This window comes from Ambystoma mexicanum, chromosome 1p (assembly GCF_040938575.1).
Source record: "Ambystoma mexicanum isolate Mex_15411 chromosome 1p, UKY_AmexF1_1, whole genome shotgun sequence".
Taxonomy (NCBI): Eukaryota; Metazoa; Chordata; class Amphibia; order Caudata; family Ambystomatidae; genus Ambystoma; species Ambystoma mexicanum.
In genome coordinates this window covers 1,455,353,918-1,455,378,849 of record NC_090921.1, presented here as the reverse complement: position 1 = coordinate 1,455,378,849, position 24,932 = coordinate 1,455,353,918, and the positions used below count along the sequence as shown (strand labels likewise).

The 24,932-nt window shown below is 45.8% G+C and overlaps 1 protein-coding gene across 2 annotated transcripts in view; it reads right to left on the bottom strand.

Moving 5' to 3' along the window:
- The window catches only part of UBA2 (ubiquitin like modifier activating enzyme 2), a 470,118-nt gene that overhangs the window by 225,596 nt on the left and 219,590 nt on the right, over nucleotides 1–24,932 (bottom strand). For both annotated transcript variants that reach the window (XM_069607094.1, XM_069607095.1), the window contains one exon: nucleotides 12,985–13,084. In XM_069607094.1, coding sequence (XP_069463195.1) covers nucleotides 12,985–13,084 — 100 coding nt within the window. The remainder of the gene's footprint in view (nucleotides 1–12,984; nucleotides 13,085–24,932) is intronic.

Below are 24,932 nucleotides of genomic sequence, written 5' to 3'. Positions count from 1 at the left end.
TTCATAATTTCTTGTGTGGTTGTACTTTGCCAGCCCTTCTACCATTCTGGGACGGGGTGGTCTGAATTTAGATTTTGCCTCTGGCAGGAACCCTTGTGTCCCCGCCTAAGCACCAGAGTCTGAAGGCAGGAAGCAGGGAAGGAGCCCGAAACTCCCGTCCTTGGTCTGCTGGGGTACCTGAATGGAACCAGTTCCCACTAGGGGGCTTGGCTGTTCTGATTGGAAAGCCACCCGCCCCTTTCTGTAAACTGCAGGGAGAGCTTTCAGAGCAGTGAATGGGAAATCCTAATAAAAAGGTGAGGATCTTGAGGCAGAACACAAGCCGACCACTGGAACAGAAGATCCGAAGCTGAAGACGACCAGAGACGCTGGCAGCCTCTTCCAGTAACCGTGAAGCCACCACTGCTGTCCTGACCCAGTTTTCTTATCGACAGAGGAGCTCAGAAGAGGACTCGGTCCCTTTGACTGGTGGGACCAACCAGCCCTGAGATTAACTGCAGATCGAGCCATCCCTGAGGTGCTGTGACCATCCTGTGCTGCAAACCACGATTACTAGGCAACTTCAGACCCATTTCCAGTGCAATGTCTTTGCATGAACGAATGCTCCCAGAACTTTGGTGAGCTTCAGAGGCATGATCCTACTTCTCCAAGTTCCCTCACCAGAGTGCAGGGTCGAGAGTGACCAGAATCCGACCAGTGATATTAGTTCATCTGGCTGCTGAAGAGGGTGGCAAAACCACAGCCCTGCATCCAGCTGCAAAAGAAACCCCTGCGTTGAGTCTTCCCATTTGATCCCTGCCACAAAATACCTTCTAGTGTCCTGTTTTCACGACAAGTAATTGATCAACCAGGCTTTTGGCTGCAGATGCTGAAGTCGTCCTGTTGCAAACTCTTCATCTGTGGCAAAGGTACTGTGTTGGCTGGGGGTATTACTCACCTTAAGCCTTTTTGTGATTCCTGTGTAGTTTTGGGGTGTTTCAAGTGATTGGGAGTGCTGTCATCCAGTTCACTCAGGCCAACGGCTGGAATCCTCCTAGGGCGACTCCTTTGATGTCCCCGGACCATACCTAACTCTAAAGTGAACTAATTACTTGTTTTGAAGTGACTTCCACAGGAACTTTAGTTTTTCTGCAACTGAATCTAATCTCACCCAGTCTACAGCTAGAACCTAGACCACTAGGGTCCCTCTTCTGCATTTGAAATAACTCCTGCAATACACTCGGTAAGGAAATAAGGAAATTAATCTGCCTTGAAAAAATATTACAAGTGTTTAAAAGTTACTTACTTGAGGCAGAGTTGGATTAGTACTTGGTTTATTAACTTTCCCTCTGAAATATGAGCAGCTACAAAAGTACTTACTTAGAATGTGTTTTGCCCTTCTTAGAATTATACATAAGGTTTATTTTACTCTCACCTGTGAATTGGTTCCCCCCACTTCCCAAAAGCAATGCTGTCGGGCTTTACCCAACTATTACTTTCAGAATATAAGTGGATAGGTTTACCAACTGGGTCTTGCTTCCCCTGACCTGCTGTATAGCCAGTCTATTTTAAGTCTGCCTTGGGTTTTACCTACCTTGAATAGGTGTCTGCCATTCTGAATGAGTACTGTTGGTTTAGCGGACCCTGGTCTGCCTGGTGCAATCCTAAAATAGTGCAAAGAGTTCTTGCTTACCTTAGTCTGTGTTCCACTGATCTGAAAAGCAACTAATAGTTTATCTTCGCAATTCGGTCTTACTCGCCTAGTATAAATGAATGCAAATCTGAATATAGTTATTGGTTTATACTGTTTGATGAATTAGTGATCCACTATTCAGAAATATATCCTGGTAACATGGTTGGTTTACTATGTTATTTCTTAACGGAATGTCACCGCATAACTGACAGGGTCTACTACCCTTGAATTACGGACTGTATTATGTAACCTGGTTTTACTCCAAGAATAGCTGATTGCATTCTGAATGTGTTATAGGTTTACATCGCCTTGGACTGCAGACTGCTATTCTTAATAAGGTTATACTTTGGGTTGTATCCCTTAAGTATTGAGTTTTTATAACTGTGTTTATATATAATAATGTGATAGTACCCATTTACCTAGGATTCATCTTGGCATACTTTTATTTCAATAAAACCTTTATTTTTACAATACATTCGTTTTTCAGTGCTTCTTTGGACCATATGTATGCTACAATATCTTTGTATCAAGCTACAGTTCTCTCTTTCTCCTAAATTAAGCTTGGCTGCTCGGTCTACGCTACCAAATACTCAGGTGGCACAGCCTAATACTTCAGAAAAAACTGTCCTAACATTAATCATTATCAGTGGTAATGTTGAAAATATTCCCCTTCTAGGTTCTCTAATCCCCAAACACTCGCACAGGTCACCCACCAACACTCCTCAGACTCACCAATTCTACATCGCAATTTACAATCCCAAATCTCACTCATGTGCATACTCACATGGCCCATCACACTGCCAAGTCACAACTCGCACTGCCCCAGTCTCTGCCACACTCCAAACCATACTCCCAACTCACACCTTACACTGCCCAACTCCTTCGATATATAACCACAATTATAAAAACTAACCTATGCTTGAAGGTACAGACCAAAGCATATAACCTAATTTGGAACACCTAACAGGAGTTCTAGGGAAGTCAAAACCAATAGTTACTTTTAGATTACTTTCAGTAATATCAGGGAAGTAGACACCATCAGTTGTACCATGGCGCTCAGCGAGAAATAACAGTTATATCAAATGAACAATATACTTTTCTGCTCTAGTGAAACAGATCCTAGGAACAGTACAAACCTATAACTCTGATTCAGGATAACAGTTATGCTAGGGGAGTTGGACCTTGGGGTGTAATATTCAATTACAGTTGCATTTCCTTTCACAGACTAAGGGAAACAATAACCAACTTATTTTAGGACAACACAGTTATACTCAAGGTAAGTAAAACCTATACAGGTTTTACAGGAGCTACCAGCAACTTAAAGGCAGGAGTAAACCTAAGACTTTTTGTGTCTGTATAAAACAGACTAGGGAAAGAAAAACCCAGTGTTACACTTTATGAATGACTCAGTTATTCTAGGTAGGTAAAACCTAATGCAGACTTATTCAGGACATGCTAACAGCACGTCAGGGGAAGCAAGACCCAGTTGGGAAATGTACAAACCAGTTTTCTGAAAGAAATAATTAAGTGAAGCCAACAGCATTACCTTTGGCGAAAATGGCACAGCCAATTCACAGGTGAGTAAAGTAACCTTATCTACTTTTCAGAATGGCAGAACATTTCTAAGGTAAGTAATAACTGTTCACTCTCAAAGTTACAGTTAATAACCAACTTATTTTGCAAGTAACTTTTAAACATGTATTCTCTTTTCTAGGAAAAAGGCCCAATCCTTAGAAGTCTTTCACTTATTCTTGGAGCAGGAGTGTTCTCAGTGGCAGAAGGGGGGAAATCACTAGGGTCTAATGTCCAACAGGCAAGTCAGGATAGGTTCTTAAGTAGCAAAGGTTAGAGTTCCTAAGGAAGACTGTTAGAACAAGTAAGTACTTTAGAGTTAGTTGAGGGTCCAAGCGCTTCACAGAAGACACCCTCTGAGGATTCCAGCAGTTGGCCTGGGTGAACTGGACGAGAGGACTCCCAATCACAGAAAACACCCCAAAACTACATAGGAATCACAAGAGACTTAAGGTAAGTAGATACCCAAGCCAGCACAGTACCTCAGCACAGATGATTTTGCAGCAAGAGGACTTCAGGATCTGCAGCCAAACACCTGGTAGTTGAATTCCTTCATTAAGAAGTCAGAACACTGGAAGGACTTTTGCAGCAAGGATCACGGGGAAGGCTCTAGGCAAGGTTATCCTCGCGGCTGGATGTGGATTTGGCACCTTTTTCAGGAGCACAGAAGACAGAATATCGCCGGTCGGATTCTCGTTGTTTGCAAGGTCCAGCACTCTGGTGAGGGGACTTTTCGGACTCTAATCATGCCTCTGGAGATCCAGCAGAATGCCCACGAAGTTTGAGCATGATTCGGAAGACCGTGCACCGCACAATGGCTGGAGGCCCACAGTATTGCAGCCCAGCAAGGTTGCAGCACGGCGTGGGATGGCTCCCAATGCAGGTCTCCTCGAATCCAGTGGGTATCAACAGGTTTTGGGTCGGGGTCGTTATTTTCGGAGTCCCCATGTCGATTGGAAGGAAGGGCTACAGTAGGCTCTGGTTGTACAGAAGGCTCTTTGGCCGCTGAAATCGTTTCAGCCATGATTTCTTCATCTTCCCCTTCGGTTTTGGTTCCAGTGGGCGACTACCTCTTCAGCTTCTAGGTTAAGACTTTTATGCAGAAACCCAGCCAATCAAACAACCTTGCAACATTCAAACTTGGGGGGGGGGGGGCAGTCAGCAATCCTATCAAGACAGCCAGCCTCCCAGTTTGAACTGGAATCTCGCACTCAGGCTGGAAGACAAAGGGCTGCAGAGTGTTGGACTCCTCCCTCGCTTCCTGCCTTCACAGACACTGGAGCCTGGGCAGGGAGTCCAGAGGACTCCCGAAGTTAAAATAACACAAAGGAATTTCCTGCCCTGGATGTCAGGAGAAGGAACAATAAAGGACAAGGAACATTAAAATTGTGAAAAAAGAAGGCAGGACCATTCTAGTAAAATGAGCACCCATGGGTGCCCATTTTGGTAAAATGAACACCCTTGGGTGCCTTTACAGGGGCTGTGCAAACAGCCTGTGGTAAAGGTGCACCGAATTAATAAAAAGGTTCATTGCCACTAGCCATTAATGGTAAGTTTGTCCTTGTAACATTTAAAATGAGAAAGGGGATCCTCAGTATCTCCCCAGCACTCCACATAAGGTGGGGGTGCTGGTCTCACTTCATAAAATGTAAAAGGAATCCACAGATCCTTTCTACTCTTGGGAACTAAAGTTCTCACAAGGTTAGCCAGAGAAAGTTAAAATAAAAGCCCCTAGGGCAGGCACCCCAGCAACAATAGGCACTTAGTGTCAAAAAGATGTCAAAAAGGATAACTTTTAAAAGACACTATGGAGAGTCTTAAAAATGACACCCATAAAAAGAGTAAAAGATTATGTGAGTGTAGAAAAATGTTATCACTCACAGAGGTAAAAGGAAAAATAATCCACCAGTAAAAGCAAAAATATCTGGGGTTGACACAGGTCAGGAAGATTGATCATGCTATGAAAATCTTACCCAACAGTCAACAGCCCTTCATTCGTACTTGCTACTTCTGTAGCTTTCATCCTTTCTCACATTCTATCGCACACTTCCCTCATCCTTTCTTCCAGCTCACTGCCTCTTTCCAGCTAACCACCCTCTGCTTTCTGGCCCATCGCTTCCCCCTAGCACCCCTTGCTTTCTTGCCTATCAGTCCCCATCTGATCCATCACTTCCACTCCCTCTTATACCCCACATATTGGGACCAATTTAAAAACACATTGTGGCCCATATCCTAAAAACAAATGGGGCATCTAAAAATTATCAGAAGAAATGCTGTTTTTTGACAACCCTTTTTTTGGAAACGGGCAGGTCACTTATTCGCAAATGTGACTTGCACATTTCCATGGGGCTGAGCTGTAGCGCAAATGAGCTGGCCAACCACCTGGAATACATTAGTGTCTGAAGCGCTAACCCAACAATGTTCTACAGGCTCCAAGTGCATTTCACTGTGACAGGCCGTTGAGGGGCCTATCACTGTAAAATGCAATCCCCCAAAAATTGCAGAAATGCAAGTGAGGGATTTAAAAATAAAGTTGCAAGATATGGTCATGAAAGCACCTGTCATGCAGTGTGCACTCCCTGTGCCTATTCAAAAGCAGACACATGGGGTTGCCTTAGTAGTTTTTTGCACATTTAAATGTGCATCCTGGTTATAAATTCAGGATGCGCTTTTAAGTGCTCAGGAAGGCCCCCAATTTGTGCAAAGAGGTGACAAGGTCCATCCAAATGGGTGCATTCAAGATGCGTCCATTGACTCCACAGTCGTTTGAACTTGTCATGACCGATTCATGGCCCTGGGTCAGCCATCGCGCATTCTGTGGGTGTAGTCCTGGTTTGTTGGGGAGGGATGCAGGAGGAATTCTTGGCTGTCCGCCAAAACCTTTGTTTCAACTCCCTTTGTGCAATTGGTGAGCGTAAGCTAGCCTGCCTATTACCCGTTTTCTGCTGGTGTTCTGCTCTCCTTCGGCCCATCGAGTCCCAGGGCACAGCTGGCTTTTCCAGCCTTCTAGGAGCCAAAGTCTGGTGTGCTTTTGTTTTTGGCTGTAGGTCCCATAAACTCCTGGAAACGCAGATTATTATAATTTTCGGCAGTCTGGGCCAACCTTTGGCCGAGTGATCCTTTAAGAACACCTGCAAAAGAAAAGCGCTACTCGCTGGGCTGTTTTGGGCTTCCTGAAGAACATTTCGGGTGCCACCATGGTGAATACTTCGCTCTAGTTCCTGGTTGGTGGGTTATTCTTGATTTTACCCCTTTGATATCTGCAGACATCCTTAAACCGAGTATCCCATTTGATTGTATTGTGGCATAATCCTGCTCGCCTGAATCTCCTCCTAGGGCTTCGGGATCTAGAACTCTTCTTGAAGGTCTCTTCTGGCAACCCCCTGGGGCTGGTTGCCAGCACCCAAGTGTGGGTAGATCTGGGACTCGTCTTCCTTTTCCTTTATCATGAAAAGGTACAGCTACTAACGGCTGCACCCAAAACGCCACAAAACGATTGTAGGTTGATAAACATACAGGGGCTAAAATGGGATGCTTTAAGTACCTACACTAGGAAGCATGTGGCCAAAAGAGCTGCAGTGCCAGGTTAACTTCAGCAAGGCCCTGAAGACTGCAAACATTAAAGATCATAGAAGACCAAAGGAGCAAAAGCAACATTTTTCGTAGCGTCTCATACAATTAGACAGCAGAAACCCCAATACTGAAATTCTGCCCCAACAACTTCCACGTCAAGGTAAGGAGCCCATAATGGATTGGTACAATCAACATGTTCTTAACAAGGGCTTACATGTGATTAAAGAGGACTTCCAGAATCCTATTTACCATTCTCTTTAGGGCAGGATACTATGTGATGCTTTGTTAGCAGCAAAAATACCAATGTGTAAACTTTGCCTCCCTTAAAGTCAAGACTGAAGTCAGACAGTAATGCCAATTACACAGGTTCACTTAAGGAAACGGATGTGTGACTGCTATGTGCAAGTGCAAGATACCATGCTGCTTATATCGTCAAGCATATTAAACCACTTACGCCAAATTCATGAAAATAAAGGCACTCAACTCTGAAATGCATGCCTACTCGGACGAGCCAGTTGATGCAAGGACAGAAAGTTGCTCAATCTTGAACATGAGAATTAAATATATGTTAGTTCTTCTGAAGCCATCAACTTCGGAAACATTTAAGAGAAGTGTATTGAAATGCTTTGAAAAGACTCCTGCAAATGCTGAAAGGTCCAACCAATTCGGTAAGTTTCCTTGTATTTGTATTTCGTATTTCTTTATTCGTATAGTGCGTCGGGCCCAAGGGCAACTGGGCGCTTAGTTTAGGTTACAGAGATAAAACATATGGTATAATACAGGATAATACAAGTAAGAGGCAATATACAATATATAAAAAGAAATGTACATTATAATACAGATGATGCAGGAACAATACGAACAATATACAGAGGAATCAGAGTGATCAGGTACAAGGTGTGCAGAGCGTAGGAGAACGTACTATACAAATTGAAACAGGGCCGTACAACAGAATACAGAGTAAATATAAGATGCAGAAAAGCAGGAGAGAGGAGGTGTGAGCAGGGGGATCTGAGGCAGTCAGAGGGTTAACAGGATCCGTTAACCAATGTTTGATTTTGCGTTTGAAGGCGTGGAAGGGGGGTTCTGTTCTAAGCGGATTAAGCAAGGTATTCCAGAGTTTGGGGGCTAGTGTAGGGAAGCTGGTACCACCCACTTTCTGTAGTTTGAATCTGGGTAGAGCAAGGCAGTTAGTCTGCGCAGATCTGAGTGATCAGGATGCCGTGTGGGGTCTAAAGCAGCAGGCAAGGTAGTTGGGAGCTTGGTTGTTTAGGCATTTATGTGTGAGGGCCAGCGTTTTCAAGGAGATTCTTTGACCAACTGAAAGCCAACGTAAGTTGCACCTGCTATCTGAAATGTGCTGGACCCTGGGGAAGTTTAAGGCTGCTCTGATGGCATTATTCTGAATGACCTGAAGTTTGTTTAAATTGTGTTGGCTGGTGCCTAAGTAGAGGGCATTGCAGTAGTCAATTTAGAGAGTTCTAGCTAGTGTGATAGTTAGCTGTGGTGAGGAAGGGGCGGCATGCAGTGATGAGTTTGCATATGTATGCAGAAGCTGCGCTAACGGCATTTGTTTGCCTTGAGAGTTAGAGTTGAGTCGAGGTAGATGCCTAGTGCCTTAGTGTCATTCGAGACCTTGATGATATTGCTGTCTATGTTAAAAGCTTTGAATGCTGGGTCGAGTTTCCTGAGTCGATAGTTGGAGCCAAGGATGAGGAGCTCAATCTTATTGTCATTGAGGCACAACTCATGTTGAGCCATCCACGCCTGAATGACCGAATACACCTTATTCAGTGAAGTGGTGTCAGCCTGGTAGTCACATGCTATGGGAATGAGTATCTGGGTGACATCGGCATAGTTGCTATAGGTGACAGCCAGATAGTCAAGAATATCAAATAAAGGTTTGGTAAACACATTGTAAAGAGTAGGCGAGACGCACAAACCTTGTGGGACACCACATAACACAGGTGAAGGTTCGGCAGAGGCAGAAGGGGAGAAGACCCTCATCGATCTATTATTGATGAAAAGACTTGAACCAGGTTTACCAAATCGAAGGCTGCTGAAAGGTCCAGCAATAGTAAGAACTAATTTCCCTTGGTCTTTCATGGGTTCAATTTGTGTTTTCAAGTCGATCAGGGCGATTTCCATGCCTGCCTAAGGCCTAGGAGTTTGTTGGCTTTTAAGTATTCTTGGATCTGCAGGTAGGCAGCACGGTCCAGTATTTTAAGCCGGAATGGTACTGTTGCGATTGGTCTGTAATTGGTGGGTATGCTTGGGTCTAAGGTGGTTTTTCTGAGGGGGGAGGACCCAGGCGTCCTTAAGGTTGTCAGGAACAGTGCATGATTTGAATGAAGAGTTTATGAATGCAGTAATTAAAAGGGGCTAATTCGTGTGTAGCCTCCTTGATAATAGGTGCTGAGCAAGGGTCACCTTGGCATTTGGAAGGTTTGAGATTGTTGATGATATTTTCAACCTCAAAGATAGTCAGAGGTGAAAATGAGAATGGTGTGAGTAGGGGGGGGCGTGGTGCGTATGGGCAAATTGGGCAAGTAGTCAGGTTGAAGGCCATTTTGTTTAGCTTTGATTTTAGCTTGAAGTGTGGAGATTTTGCCTAAGAGTGCGTTTTGAATGTTTGAGCACCAGATACTTTCTTTAATGCAGATGTCAGGGGGAGTGACAGGAGTCTCAGCCTCCTTCAGAATCTTGAAAAGTTCTTTAGTGTTAGACTCGGCTTGTAAAATGCGATTATATGTGTCTTTTTATGGCTTGAAAGATAGCTTCCTTGAAGTTGCGAGAAGCTAGAGTAAGGCTGGCCTTATTGGAGTTGGTGGGGAGGCTTTTCCAACGAGCTTCAGCAGTACGCTTCAGTTTCCGAAGTGATCTCAATTGTCGTATAAACCATGAGTTAAGGTGTGCACGTGGTTTAGGTTTCCTTAGCTTGAGAGGGACAATGGTATTCATGGCTTGGAGCATGATATGGTTGCAACAGTCAACTTCTGTGGTGGGATCAGTGCAGAAGGATGACACCTTGTTCAGAGTGGGCAAGATAAGCGGTAGCAGCTTGTGTATGTCTCTTTTGTTTCTTGTATGAATAGGGGGAGCTATGTCATGTTTGGCGGCAAGTACATTGGCTTTGATGATGAACGAGATAAGATGGTGGTCTGACCATGAGCAAGGTAGGTTAGATTGTACTTCAATGTTGCAGTTTAGGTCGACTAGCCAGTCGAGGGTTCTACCAATAATGTGGGTGGGTTTGTGTATGTGATGGGAGAAACCCAGATCTGACAGGCAGCTGGCAATGTCAAAGGCTATGGTGTCATTGGGGTCTTAGAAACCAAGGTTTAAGTCACCGAGTAGTATGATTTGGAAGTTGGATTTGGTTTTAACTGGGATGATGGACATGATGTCGTCAGCGAAGGTGGAGATGGGTCCGGGTGGCCGGTAGCGGTTTGATTAGGAGTGATAGGTAACTTGACTGATAGGAGTTCAGACGATGGAAACTGGAGGCTTGAGATAGCTCCGATGCATACAGATTTTTTGTGAATTATGGCAACGCCACCACCTTTGGAATGAGTACTGCGATCGCATCTGATGATTGTGAGGTCTGTCGGTGAGGCTAGGGTCAATAGTGGACCTGAGGCAGCATGGAGCCATGTCTTGGTTATGGCCAAGAGATCAAGATCATGGGAGGTAATCAGGTCTGAGATATCTAGTGCGTGTGCACTGAGTGACCTTGCGCTGATCAAGGCGCATTTGATCAGGGGGTCTTTGAGTGTTTATGTAGGGAAGACCAGTGTGTACGATGGTGAGGTAATGATTGAGCTGATGGGTAGATGAGTGGGTGTATGTGGTATTGCAGTAGCACTGAGCTTTTGTGTATGATGGGATGAGTGAGAGAGTCTAGAACCTAATCTTAGAGTTCCGAAGGTGCACGGAGCAGGGTTTGTTTGGTGTGGGTTTCGTCGCAAAGTGTTCAAGTCAAAATGCCGGACAGTTCGGATAGGGGTTGAGGATGAATTGAGGGTAAGTCCAAGGTGGTGCAGGGCTAGGGGGTTCAAGCTGGTGACCATGGATGAGGCGGGAAGTGTGATGGATATGCCGGGGGCTGCGTAGAGTAGATACTGGGGTTGTGCATGATGTATTCTGGCTTAGTGAGAATCAGCTGGGACAGTGTGCTAGGTCTGTAACTATGTGATGAGGATAGTAGGAATAGTACTAAGATGTGGCGTAGGGCAAGGTGAGAATTGCACATAGTGAGTTGCAATAAGTTCAGAGTTTGCGCGTGTCTGCGAGGACTGTGGTGCTTGTGAACCAGGTGGTTGACAGATTGTGGGTGCTTCAGTACTGGTGGTAGATCGTAGGGAACGTGCAGCGCAAAAGCGTTGCTAGTAAGAGGAGGCGCGTGTGGGCAGAGCGCGTTCCAGTGTGAGAAAAGGAGCAGGGTGGCTTAAGTTTGGGTGAAGGAACAGGTTAGGTCAGTACGCAGTGCAATACAGTTCAGCCGGTTCAATAGGCACACAAATATGTAGCAGAGCAAGTGCAGATCAATCGGGGCACATTAATGGCTGAGGAGGATAAAAATGCTAAACAAAGAAGTTAACAGGTTCAATTGGCGCACGAGTGGGCAAATGCAAATCAATCAGGACACACTAATGGTGCAGGTAGGAGCTAGTACGTACTGAGTATAGTCAAATTATCACACACATTTGATGAGATGGACTTAAGTGGCAATAACAATGCAAGCTTAATGAGAGTGATAAGGAGGAGAGCATACGTGCAGTAGATAAGTATAGGCTGATGTCGCAATCATGAAGTAAGCAGAGATCAGTGAGCGGCTATGCAAGATAATGCCAACAAGCAGACAACTTGGAAGTCAAAGCGGTCTAGCACAAGCGAACAATCACATGCAAATCTGCAGAGCTGCATAGGATCGCAGTGTCGTTATTTACAGGACAAGACCGCAATAGAAAAGGTAAAGGTAGTAGTGTGTGATGCTAATTGCAAGACATGCGCAGCAAGAGTCACAGTGCAATCGTTGTGTGGCAAGACATAATTGAATATGGCTATGGTTCAGTGGTGCGTACACATTGATAAGCAAGGTCCGGTGCATAATACAATAACGGCAAATGCAGTGGGACACAATAGCTGGGGTTAGTGAGGGCGGGGTTGGCATGAACGCTGTCAACCGTGTTTTTGGGATTATGGACGCTGAGATCTGAGGGGTAATGCCTAGCCAGGCGTAGGTGTAGTCTAAGAGTGCTAATGTCAGTACGCAGGGGACACACAAACAGGGGTTAATGCCTGGCCTCTAACGTGACGTCTCTGGACAGGCAAGATCCTACAAGGAATAATCCTCAGAGGGTGGGCTGGCGTTCGCCTGCCGGTGAGTGATTGGGTTCCATATAGGACTGTCCAATCAGAGAAAGATACACGGCCTGGAGGCGAATCGAATCAAGCTGTTACACGGTGGATGCCGTCGGCCATCTTGGATCGTGGGCACCTCGTGTAATACAATGGAGGCTCAACTCGATTGTGCAAATACTGCGTTTCCTAAGCGAGGCACAATAGTTCATTATTGTGCATTGGACACATCGTGGGGAAGTTGTAGAATGCTTTCCGGATTGTGGGCAAAGAAGTAGGAGCTCACAAGCTGTAGTGGCAAATCAGCCATGTGGCCTACCTTCATAACTCTCAATCATTTGTGTTGCAAAGGCGGGTGAAATCACCCGATTTTGTTTTTGACGGGTGAGACGCCCATTAGAATGAATGGGTGTGCAGGAGGCTTGGCGGGTGAGTCGGCCCTTTACAGGGCGCGTGACACCCGCCAAAAGCGGGTGAGTTGAGAGCTATGTACCTTTCAGGAAATGGAGCCCCAGGCTCAGCTGAGAAGCAGGGCACTGCTCCTGCAGCGCTGGGCTGTTGCTTCTCCAGTGATCGGGTCCGAGTCCTTAACTTTTCATTCATTCATTCATTCATTCATTCATTCATTCCAATTGATGCTGCAATTGTCAGGTATATGTAAATCCTTTGATATTAGTTCCACCTAAGACAAGCCAACAACTAACTTTGCATGATTTAAGTTTCCGTGATTCAATGTTTCAATCTCTGCACATCCATCAAACGGGAATTAAGTTTGTACAAACAGAACTTCAGAAAAGCAAAATTACCATTATTCTGCAAGTCTGTATAGTCCAAAGGTATGGGTGGTGTGCGTTTCTTCCATAGTTTATCCATCATAAGCAGATATCGGATGTCATCTTTGAAGAGCTAAACCAAGTAGATAAAATGAACATTAAGCATTGAAATATATTTTACTACACTTTAAAAATGGCTTTGTAAAACATGAAGACTAACGGAGATCTCTCGGGTGGGAATCTTTTTTCTGCAGCTACTTTTGAGAGATTTTCGACCCACTAGACCTGCCCAGACATTGTGGCCTACAAAGGAAAGTCAGCAAGTGCTGCACAAGAACAGTCACCAAAAAACGAAAATAAAGTGCTTAGAACTGCTACATGGAGCGCAAGTTTTCTGCACTTGTCCCATCAATGCCAAAAGGGAAAAAGGAGGCTGAGTTACATGGCTCTAACAGCAAGGAAAACATCCAGCTATCAATTTGATTGTCCTTCATGAGACTCCTAATGAACGACACATTAACGTTTTTAATAAAAAAGCCTAGCAACAATTGTGCAAATAAAAGAAACGGTAATAACAAATGCAATACAGCACCCACTCCCTAACTCAAACAAAATTTTGTTTTTACATACAACGGCTCAGGTATTTTGCAATCATTACTGTGGCAATAAGACCCGAGGCGGCGGGCCAATACCGCCCCAGGTAATGCCCCCGGGCCGTAGTTATAGTTACGAGCATAGCCAGGGCCTTAAAGGGATGGTCTAGTAGGCCACATAAAAAAAAAAAAAATATTAGCATCCTCCGTTTTAAAACTTCCTATGTAAAATTTGGAGCTATTCAAGTTCAAAATTCGAAAAAGCAAGCACAGGGGCGCAGCCATTTTGTGAAATGGAGGCCCTCCTGTGCTGGCTTTTGCGGCACTAATGAAGGAAAAGCCAGCCAGCTGTAGTAAACAAAGTCTACCGCTGGGTGGCTTTTCCCTTCATTAGTGCCGGGACTCGGAGGACGCGGACCGGAGACCAGAGCAGGAAAGCTGCAGCTGAATCTCGGTAAGTGCTATTTATTTTTTTTACAAAAAATAAGCACCAGCTGCGTTTTTTTTTTCTAAGTTTTACGGGCTGGAGGAGCCCGGAAAACTTAGAAATAAAACCGCAGCTTTAAAAAACGTATTTATGTTTGCGGTCGCTTTTGAAGCGACCGCAAACATAAATACAACGTTATTGTGTTGGAAAACGCTGCGGTTTTAAAACCGCAGCGTTTTCCAACACAACCGCGTTGTGTCTGCCTGAATCTGCTTTACCATTTGGGGAGCCCGAGAGCCCCAAATGGAAAAGCAGATTCAGGCAGACAACGCGGCATTGCAGAAAACAACCGCGTTGTGTCTGCCTGAATCTGCTTTCCCATTTGGGGCTCGAGAGCCCCAAATGGGAAAGCAGATTTAGGCAGACAACGCAGCATTTAGCATTTCCCATTTGGTGCTCTCGGGCTCCTCACGGGGAACCCGAGAGCCCCAAATGGGATATCAGCTGCAGGTAGAAACACTACGTGGCATGTAAACACAACCGCGTGTGTTTCTGCCTGCTGTGGCTTTCACTTTGGAGACCCAAAGTGATAGCCACAGCAGGCAGAAACACACGCGGTTGTGTTGGAAAACGCTGCGGTTTTAAAACCGCAGCGTTTTCCAACACAATAACGTTGTATTTATGTTTGCGGTCGCTTCAAAAGCGACCGCAAACATAAATACAACTTTTTTAAAGCTGCGGTTTTATTTCTAAGTTTTCCGGGCTCCTCCAGCCCGTAAAACTTAGAAAAAAAACCGCAGCTAGTGCTTATTTTTTGTAAAAAAAATAAATAGCACTTACCGAGATTCAGCTGCAGCTTTCCTGCTCTGGTCTCCAGTCCGCGTCCTCCGAGTCCCGGCACCAATGAAGGGAAAGCCACACAGCGGTAGACTTTGTTTACTACAGCTGGCTGGCTTTTCCTTCATTAGTGCCACAAAAGCAAAAGCCAGCACAGGAGGGCCTCCATTTCACAAAATGGCTGCGCCCCTGTGCTTGCTTTTTCGAATTTTGAGCTTGAATAGCTCAAACTTTTACATAGGAAGTTTTAAAACGGAGGATGCTAGTATATTTTTTTTATGTGGCCTATCTATTTTTTAAATAAAAATTTTTACTAGACCATCCGTTTAACGAAGCCCCTGGGGCATTACCGTGGGCGGTATTGGCCCGGCGCCAAGGGTCTTATTGCCATTAGCACCCCAGCCCGTTAGACTGGGGTTTTAATGGCATTTTTTTTCTGTTCCGCTGCATTTCGAATCAGAAAAAATATATAAAATATGAAAACAAATGGCCACCAGGAAAGGGAAAACGGAGTCTGTTTTCCCTTTCCATGGTGGCCATCGGGAGCGGAGGCGCTGGAACAAGTGTTCCCAGTGCGTCTGCTCCCGAAAAAAAAAAAAAAAGAAGCAGAAGGTAAGTGGGGTTGGGAGGGTGGGAGGGAGGGAAAGAAAAAAATACAATAAAAAATAAAAATAAAAAAGTACCTGCGTCCCCGCTGGGGGACGATGGAAGCCTCCGTGTGGAGGCGCGGAGCAGGCATGGCCCGCTCCGAGTCTCCACACTGCTGGAGCCTGCTATCGTTGCCCAGCGGGAACGCAGGAGCAAAAAGTTAAGTGGGGTAGGGAGGGAAGGAAAAAGAAAAAGCTTACCCGAGTCCCCGGCGGGGGGCGAAGGCAGCCCCTCAGTCGTGGAGAGGCTCGGGGCGGGGATGGCCCCGCTTCAAGCCTCCATTGGCTGAGGGGCTGCCACGCCCCCGCTGAGGACAAGGCGGCTGGAATCCCGGCCGAGAATCGAAGGATTCTCAGCCGGGTAATGACCCGGCGAGAGCCAATCAGAATGCTTGTTGAATTCTGATAGTCTCTCGCCGGGTACCAATGGCTAATGACTTGTACATTTTAATGTGGTATTCTAGGTACCCACAGCGCCAACTTGTTGAAGCAGGTTAACATACAATACCCCAACAGCAGCCAGCCTTTGCACAGCCAGAAATGGACACTAAGAATAGCTGCATGTGACAGGTCAGTCTGCTACCACCAAGATTGCCACACACCGGTCCTTAGTCCAGGAACAGGGATGAATATGGACCGGACAGGTAGGGAGAGTTGAGATTGAATTCTAGAAACTGGCCTGGTGGACAGATTTTAGGAGGTCACCCTAGTTATAGTGAACAGGGGAACTCGGACGTTAGCCAAACCCAATCAAGGGAAGCGTGGCGAGTGGTAAAAGCTTAGCCTCGGGAAAAAGTGAGTGGGGTCAGAGGTCGACAATGAGTTCACAGTGTAGCACATAATTCAAATTCAGACAGGTAAGTACATAACTATTCCGTTATAGGACAAAAACACACTCGAAAAAAAGCCATCCAGCAGGTGGTAACATCACACAATACTCAATTATCAAACATATATAAAGTCATCTTAGGCTTTTAGGAATGCATGCAATAACTTCAACAACTAAAAGAAGGTAGGTAGACATGCAGTAGAATAAAACCAGTTCACAAGAATAATGCCCTAACTTTATAAGTCCAATCCCTATGATGTATGGGGGCTGAGAAGGCATCATCGAATGAGACAGACAACAGATCACAGTTTGATCTGCAAACTGTTTTATTAACTAAAATGCAAGTTGGAATAAGGCCTAACTTGCCCTATGCTAAGGTGGGATTTCTCTACCAAAAGAAAACAAGGATAGTCTGTGTAAGTCCAAATAAATGTGTGTGCGTGCAAGGACATAGTTTTAGGGGGCGGACGGGGGTGTTTGTCCTCCCCAACTTTCATGGCACACCATTTTGGCCCCATTCATTTGACTGAGGCACCTTTTCTTCAGATGTCATGTCCCCCTCACCCTAAACATTTTCAGCAAAGTTACTCCACTGTGTGCGTGTCCAAAACCTATACTTGCCATCGCATCTAAATGTATACAATGTGTAGGGATGTCAGCAAAATGCACAGTGTTCAAATAAGGGTTCAGAGCTTCTTCCAGCTCCTGACTTGTAATCAGCTTTCCCCTCCTCAATTTCAAGATAGTTCACAATGCAAGATAGTTCCCCTCCCCAAGAGTTAGCTTTCCAAAACACAATTCCTTGGGACACTACCCACTTCTGCCGATAGTTACCTTTTGCCAAGTCACATACGCAGTTTAGTTCCTAGACTTCAAATCACACAAAAGTTGCTATGCAATTCGAACACAAGCTTCTCTACGAGTGCTCTCAGTGGCTTTTCCATATAGGCATGCACTCGGTCTAGGCGCATGTTGTGGTACCACGTTGTGCACCCATTACAAGTCACGCAACAGATACACCAAGTTGGCTTCCTTTCCATAAACATGTGGCCACTGCTTCAATTGGACATTGGTGCTTGACTTCTTCACATCAACCACAGCCTCTTGACATCGTGGCTTGGTTTGTCAACATGCAGTTATTGCACGCTTATATTCTCTTGGCTTTGGCCAATGCTCGTTTTCTCATACCATACTGTTCATTGAATTCTATTGGCTCTTGCCAATGCTGGTTTTCCTGTATCATACAGTTCCTTGCATTCTCTTTGCTTTTACCAATGCTTGTTCTCTCATACCACGCAGTTCCTTGAATTCTATTGGCTCTTGCCAATGCTGGTTTTCTCGTATCATACAGGTCCTGTCACAAATTTTCTTTCACCCAGATCGGTATTCAAAAGAGTTTAAAAACTTGCTTTAATTTGAATCGGTATTCAAAGAAATACTTGCTTTCATTCACATCAATATTCATTGCTTGCTTTGTGCGTTTGCCTGCCATCCTGTTGGTTCCCCCTTCTTGACTCACCGGTTAGAGCTCACGGCTTGCCCGTGAGGTCTCCTGCCGGCACAAGCCCTTTCTTTCCCGTGCGGCACCTCACTTAGTCTCCCAGCGGCTCTCCATGTCTTCACTCATCCAGCGATACTCCTCCTGCAACTCAGGATTCCTGTGAATGATTTGCTGGGTCACACCAGTCTATCAAGTTCCGTTACCAGTCTCCAGAGTCTTTCAGCTTCGCTTCCCGCTGCATACGCTCTGTATCTTCCAAAAGGTCTCAAGTGCTTCGCCTGCCATGCCGCTTCTCCGGAGAGGTCTGCTTTCGCCCAGAAGTCTGCAGCACTGCTTCCATAGCCGACTATTTCCACAATACTTCCTGCTTTTAAAGTTCCCGTCACCATGATTGGTCCAAAAAGGACTAGACCGCTCACAGTTGAAATGGTTGTGCTGCATTACTCTTGCTGGCCTCCTCCTCGTCCCAGTACACAACGGTTGTCTGTATTTGTGTTACTGTAGTGAGGAGCTGTTTCTCTAATTGGTCTCTTCCTTGTCCTAGTACCAAACTGTTTTTTCTTGGGGAATGTTTTAATGGGAAAACAGAGAAAGGATTGACAATAGCCTATAAAGGCCCGAGGGACAGAACTAATTATGAAAGATAAATGGGGGATACCATGTCTCACCCAAGGACGTTGTTGGAGACTTCTCAGAAATGTGCCAATTCCTCTCTACCTTAGAGAACCCCCCCAGCAACTTTGCTGAATTTTAGGACTTTGAATTTTTAACCTGGAGAGGGTGAGACCCCCCCCCCCCCCCACTCGCTCATGTATTTTACTCTTGGCATACTTATCTAGGCGCATCATTGTCTATCACAATATCACTACCATGGCCCGAGGTTCTCCACCTACTCTTCTAATCCTTGACCGGCACCTGCCCTCCATCATCAACTTCCTTCCCTATCCTGCTACCCCCCCCTCCCTCTCCTCAAGCCCCCGCCACCACCATTGATGGGAGTACCACACCTCTGTACCCGCCCCACAGGCCTCACCTCTGAAAACTTTAAAAGGTGGTAACCAGCTTCACTTAGCTACTCTGAATGCTTGTTCTGCTGTCAAACCCTCCTCCCACATCGGTCTCCTTCTTGAAGACCTTGAAGCCCTCGCCCTTACTGAGACGTGGTTCAATGCCAGCTCTGTCACTGCTCTTGACACTCCTTCCTGAGGGCTACGAAATCTTCTCCAAACCCCAAACAAACAGGCAGTGGCCCTGATTTTGCCAGAGTGAGTCCCTGCTTTGATCATACCTACTCATTCCTACTCCTCTTGAATGCCTCGTCTGTAAGCTTGGGGTCTCACCTACTGTCTCACACCCTCGCTGCCATCCACAGAACCCCTGGGCCCATTTCTCTCTGAGTGGGACAACCTTGCCTCCTCCCTCTTGACCTCTTCCAAACTCCTGCTCCTTGGTGACTTCAATATCCACCTCAACTCCCTTGAATCAGGCACCTCACAGTTCCTTGTCCTATGTGACTCCCTCTCGCTCACTATTCTTCCTTTCGGTCCGACCCACTCAGCGGGACACACTAAGCCGACATCTCTGGCAAACATCCCTCTAACCCTGTCACCACCCCCCTGTCCTGATCCAACCACACTCTCCTCTCACCTGTGCCCTCTATCTGAGCCATCCCCAGCACCGCCAGCCTCCGTTGCCGTCCTTCGACCAATGAAGTGAGCGTCAGTCACTGCTTTTGCTTCCTCCCACTCCCGCCCCTGCTTCTGAGTTGTCCGTGCTAATTTGCACCCTTCCATCTCCAACACCCTAGATATCCTTGCTGAGTCATGAGGATCCGTCTAAAACCGGTCTCCAAGTGCAATGGCTGGTATGATTCCATTTCAGAGTTGCTAGATCGGATGTGGCAGACCTTGGGCTCATCCTCTGAAACAAACTGGCCTGTTGCCTGGTCCAAAGGCAATATCACTCCTATCGCACCAAGAAGAGAGCCCACATCCAAGCCTGCTTTCTGGAGCCACAAACACAGCTGAACTTGGCATAAGCTGCAAGTAACTCGCCAACCCAACTGCAGTCTCCAAATCTTTGTTCCCAGGCTCTCTGCACCGCTTTGGCCTCCCATTTAACATCTAAAACTCAGGACATCTTGTCCTCACTCGCCTCCACCCCTATCTCCACTCCTGCCCCCCCTGCCTTCCATGGCTCCACTTCCTCCACCCCCACTCTCCTCCCTCCTGCCCATAGCACCTGATGAGGTCTCTAAAGTTGGCCGCATTATGAAGGTCTCCGCCAAACAGGTGCTCCTCTGCTCCTCTAGAACCATGAAGGACATCCCTCTCGATCCAGCTCTTGACAAATTCTATAACTGCTCCTTTGCCATTGGCTCTTTCCATCTATCCCTCAAGCACTTTTTGCCCAGCCAACTATTGCCTTATCTTCTACTACTGCCTTCTTGGGCAAACTCTTGGAGAAGCTCGTCCCCCCCCCCCCCAACTGATGCACCACACTGAACTTGTTGGTTGCCTTCAAGACCAGCAATCTGGATAACGGGAATCCACAGGCACAGAAACTGCTCTCCAGAACACCCGTGAAGATAGGCTTGCAATTCTTGACTCCAACCCTGCCGCTGTTCTCATTCTCCTTGATCTCTCCTCCGCTTTTGACAGAGTCAACCATTCTATCCTCATAGAATGACTGATACCCTCGGCATCATGGACCAGGCTCCGATTGGTTGTTCTCTTGTTTCACCAACCGTCGTTCCCAGTTTCAACTTGGCCCTTTCTCCTCCACTAGCACAGACTACCTGAGGTGACCCCCCGCACTCCCCATGGCTCTATCCCATCGCTGTGGCTCTTTAATATCTATCTTGCCCCTCTTGCTCACCAGATTTCCTTCTCTCCTCATTTCCAGTGGTATGCTTGTTTGGGGAGTTTTTCTAAAGTCCTACTGGCAGTGAAACTATAGAAAGCTATCCCAGTGGTTTGTAGATCCAACTCTTAGTATCAGTCTGTACTAGATCAGGAACTTGGTAGTGTGGAAGAGCAGTCAGGCTTATCTTAAGAAGATGTGAGATGTAGTTAAGTACTCTGAATCTTAGCTAGACCGGCACGGCAAAGAAGCACTTGCACATATATTTATATAAAATATCTATATTATATTTACACCAGAATCACTATAAATACGTCCGACGTTTGGTAGAACAGTTAGAAATAATAGATAATACACTTCAAAGAACACTTTCACGTTTGTGTTTGTTTGCGGTTACAAATGTAGCAACGTTAGAAAGGGAAAAGACAAGATTATAAGATTATCGTTAATTGCGCAGTTCCATGGTTTTCAATAGGTCATACAATAATGCATTTACTCTGCAAACACATAGGAAAGTCACTTAAAGGGAGGAAAATAAGTGGTTAGTGCAACATGAGCTTATTTCAAGGTTCTAGAGACTGTTTCTTCGCCTGGCAAGTCTTAAGTCCAAAAAAGTAACCCTAGCTAAAAAGGCAGTTCCGAGAGGGCTTGAAGTCTTGGCAAACAGCGAATAATGAAGAGTTCCTGCAGATTTCTTCCAGCGTCTAAAGTTATTGAAGCAGCAAGTTAGCAACTAACAAAGGCGACCCCAAAATGGACTCAAGAAGGGGACAAGCAGCAGCTTGGGTCAGAGGCAAGAGGGGGTTGGCCCGTACACCTCTACGTGCACTCCAACACTCTGGAGCGAATCTTGGAACCAGGTAAGCCATACCCTTTTCCCCACAGTACCTTTGGTTTGAAGAAAGTGTTTGTGTTGGCTCCTCGTGATGTGGCAACTCTGGACTCGACCTTTGGATTTCTTGGTTTGGTGACGAAAGGCAGGACAATGGACGGTGTCTCAGCAGCAGTCCCGAGGGAGGACCTGTAGCACGACTTTCAGCAACTTCTTGTTTCACTCTGCGGTCTTGGAGCCTTTTCATCAGCACCAACAAAGGACATGGATTGTCTGGTCAATCTTCTTCGCTTCCTGAAGTCCCACACTCTGGTGAGGGGGTCTGGGCGAGCTGTTTTGGATCTCGAGTGCCCTTATGGGCTCAGCACAGATTTAGACGGATTCAGCCTTTCCACGATGATGCATTCAAAATGACTCCCCCCCCCCCCCCCACTTCCTGCCTGCCCAGACACTCTGAAGCCTAGGTGGGGATACCTACTGTTCCTGCCAAAAGCAAAAACACCCATACCTCCCCCTCCCAGAATGGTAGAAAGACTAACAAAGAACAACCATGCCAGTAATGGTGAAAAAGGAAGGGAGGCCCCAAGTAGATACTTGGGGTGCCCCTATTATGCATTGCTGAGGCTACGGACATAGACTGCGGTATAAGGAATACACAATAGTTGGTAGAACACGTCCACTGCCTCTAGCCATAACTAGGTGATTGTCTATGTGACTAAAACGTCACAGGAGCAAAGAGAAGGGGGATACGAAGTATCCCTTTGGCACTCCACTGAAGGTGGTGGGTGTGGCAATCTCTCAGGACCCCAAAGGTTCCCCAGCAACACTGCCCATACAGAGCTGTGTGCTGCAGTAGTAAAACACAGATGCCTTTAAGAGCTATGAATCGACTGGCTCCATAGTACAGGTATAATACAAAGAATATAGTTCCAAAAGCTATAATGAATGAGTGAAAATAGGCTCCACTCATTCAGGATTAAAAGAAAAAAGGTTCAGAAGTCCAGCAAAAAGTGCTGGGGGTCTCACTAGGAGAGGGGATGAGTATTGTAATTATCGCTTGCACTGGAGGATTGCGATAGGGTTTTCCCTTAAGAGATTTTCCTTTGTCCACCAGCATAGCGCTTGAAATGGTTGGCAAAACCACTAGATTGTCCCACTGACTGCTTGCCTGGGTCCACTCTTCCACTAACCACTCTTCCATTGGGCGCATGCGCAATCCTGCGTGCGGAACTAGGTAAATGCACAAAGCCATCACCCTGCATTGCTTTGCGAATGGTTATTTGGCGACCGGCCAGATACTGCGGTATTTGCAGCAGTATGTTTTGTACTCTTTCGTTTGAGGGGAAGAATAGCCCCTCTTCTGTTTTTACGATAGCTCCTAGGAATTGTTTGGTTTTGCTTGGAACAAGATTTTTTTTTCTTGTTGATTGATCCCAATTGGAACAGAAGATTGATTGTTTTTTGGGTGTTCTGCTTGTAAATCTGAGGGGATTCCCTGGTTATCAGGCAGTTGGCCAGATCAGTGTACACTGCGATGGATGCTCTACATAAGTGCGCTGTCACTGGAACAAAAGATGGTCCTTTGGGAATTTTGTGCAAGTTCTCCTCCACTACCGCTAATAACCGCAGTGAATACCCTTGGAGTGATGGCTATGCCGAAGGGTAGCACCTTGAATTGTTAGTGCTGATTTGCTCTTTTGAAGCACAGGAATTTTCTGTTCCCTGGGAACATTGAAATATGAAAGTATGCATCTTTCATGTCCAAAGATGCCATTTAGTATCCCTGTTTTAGCAGCGTCATTACTTCTTGTAGCGTAGTCATCCAATATTTCTGAGGCTTGACACATGTTTATAAGGCGCAGGTCTAGGAGAGGGCGCATTGTAAGGTCTTTCTTTGGCACAAATGAAGAACATTGAATAGATGAACAAGTTGCTTCTTACCTGGTAACGTTCTTTCGATGGGATGTTCCTCCGATGTATTCCTTATCTATGATAATTGTATCTCCAGCTTGCTGGCCTCGGAAAACCTTTTTCCCAGTAGAGGGCGCTGCACGTCGACGTCCGTCGAGTAGGTGTTCGACAGCCACCGTATCGACGCCGACGTCATCATGCCCATAAATAGCCACGCGCAGCGTCCGTTGCTCAGTTCCGTTTTGTAAAGTAAGATAGTCTTTGCATGAATTGGTTATTACCCTTGAAGGAGCGTAAGCTGCAACCACAAGGGAAATGTTACTGCGGGGATGGATGGGAGGGGCGATAAGGAATACGTCGGAGGAACATCCCATCGAAAGAACGTTACCATGTAAGAAGTAACTTGTTCTTCGAAGGGATTGTGTCCTCCGACGTATTCCTCATCTATGATAGACTCCCATAGCAGTGGTATGTGATTGGAGGCGGGAGTAAGAGATGCCATGTTACCCTTTAAGAATGGACAGAGTGTAACACAGCTTTGCCAAATCTAGTCTCTTGACTAGAGGAGGAATCCAGGCTATAGAATTTGGTAAAGGTATGTGCGAACGACCATGTGGCAGCCGCACATATGTCTCTAATTGGTACCCCTCTTTAGAGAGCTGAAGAGGCTGCGATACCCCTGGTCGAATGAGCCCTTAGATTTTGAGGGGGCCCTTTCCCTGCTAATTTATAACATTCCACAATGGCCAAAATAATCCATCTGGAAATGGTTTGTTTCGTTATTGGTAATCCCAACTTTTGTCCTGCGTAACCTACGAAGAGTTGGTCTGCTTGCCTAATCTTAGCAAGTCTGATATAAAAACTCAAGGCTCGCTTAGGGTCCAGCCTGTGTAGTCTCTCTTCCTCTTTCCCCGGATGGGGAGGATAATAGAATGAAGGTAAAGTCATCTTCTGAGTGATGTGAAATTCAGAAACTACCTTTGGGAGGAAGTTAGGCTTCACCTGTAGAACAACTTTGTCCTTCTGAAAAATTGTATGAGGAGGTTTACAAGATAAGGCTTGTAACTCGCTAACCCTTCTAGCAGATGTTAATGTTATTAATAAGACAGTTTTGAGGGTGAGAAACTTCAATGAACAAGAGGAGTGGTTCAAATGGAGCACCCTTTCGGAAGTTTAGAACTAAATTTAAGTCCCATAAGGGAACTTGGGATGGACTTGGAGGATAAACATTAGTTAATCCTTTCAGGTATTGTATTACTAATGGAATTTTGAAATATGATGGCTCCTCTGCAGTGCGCTTGAAGATTGACAGCGCTGCGAGATAGCCCTTAATAGTGCCAACTTGAAGGCCTGAATTTGCCAAGTAAAGTAAAAAGGATAACACCGCAGGTGTACCACATGAAAGGGGTTCGATATTCTTTTCTCTGCACCAGCTGCAAAATTTATTCCAACGGCAGCGGTATAGAGTCTTAGTTGCTGGCCTTCTGGCCGAAAGCAACACCTCCATGACGTCATCTGGAAGGTCCCAATCCTTGTACCTCA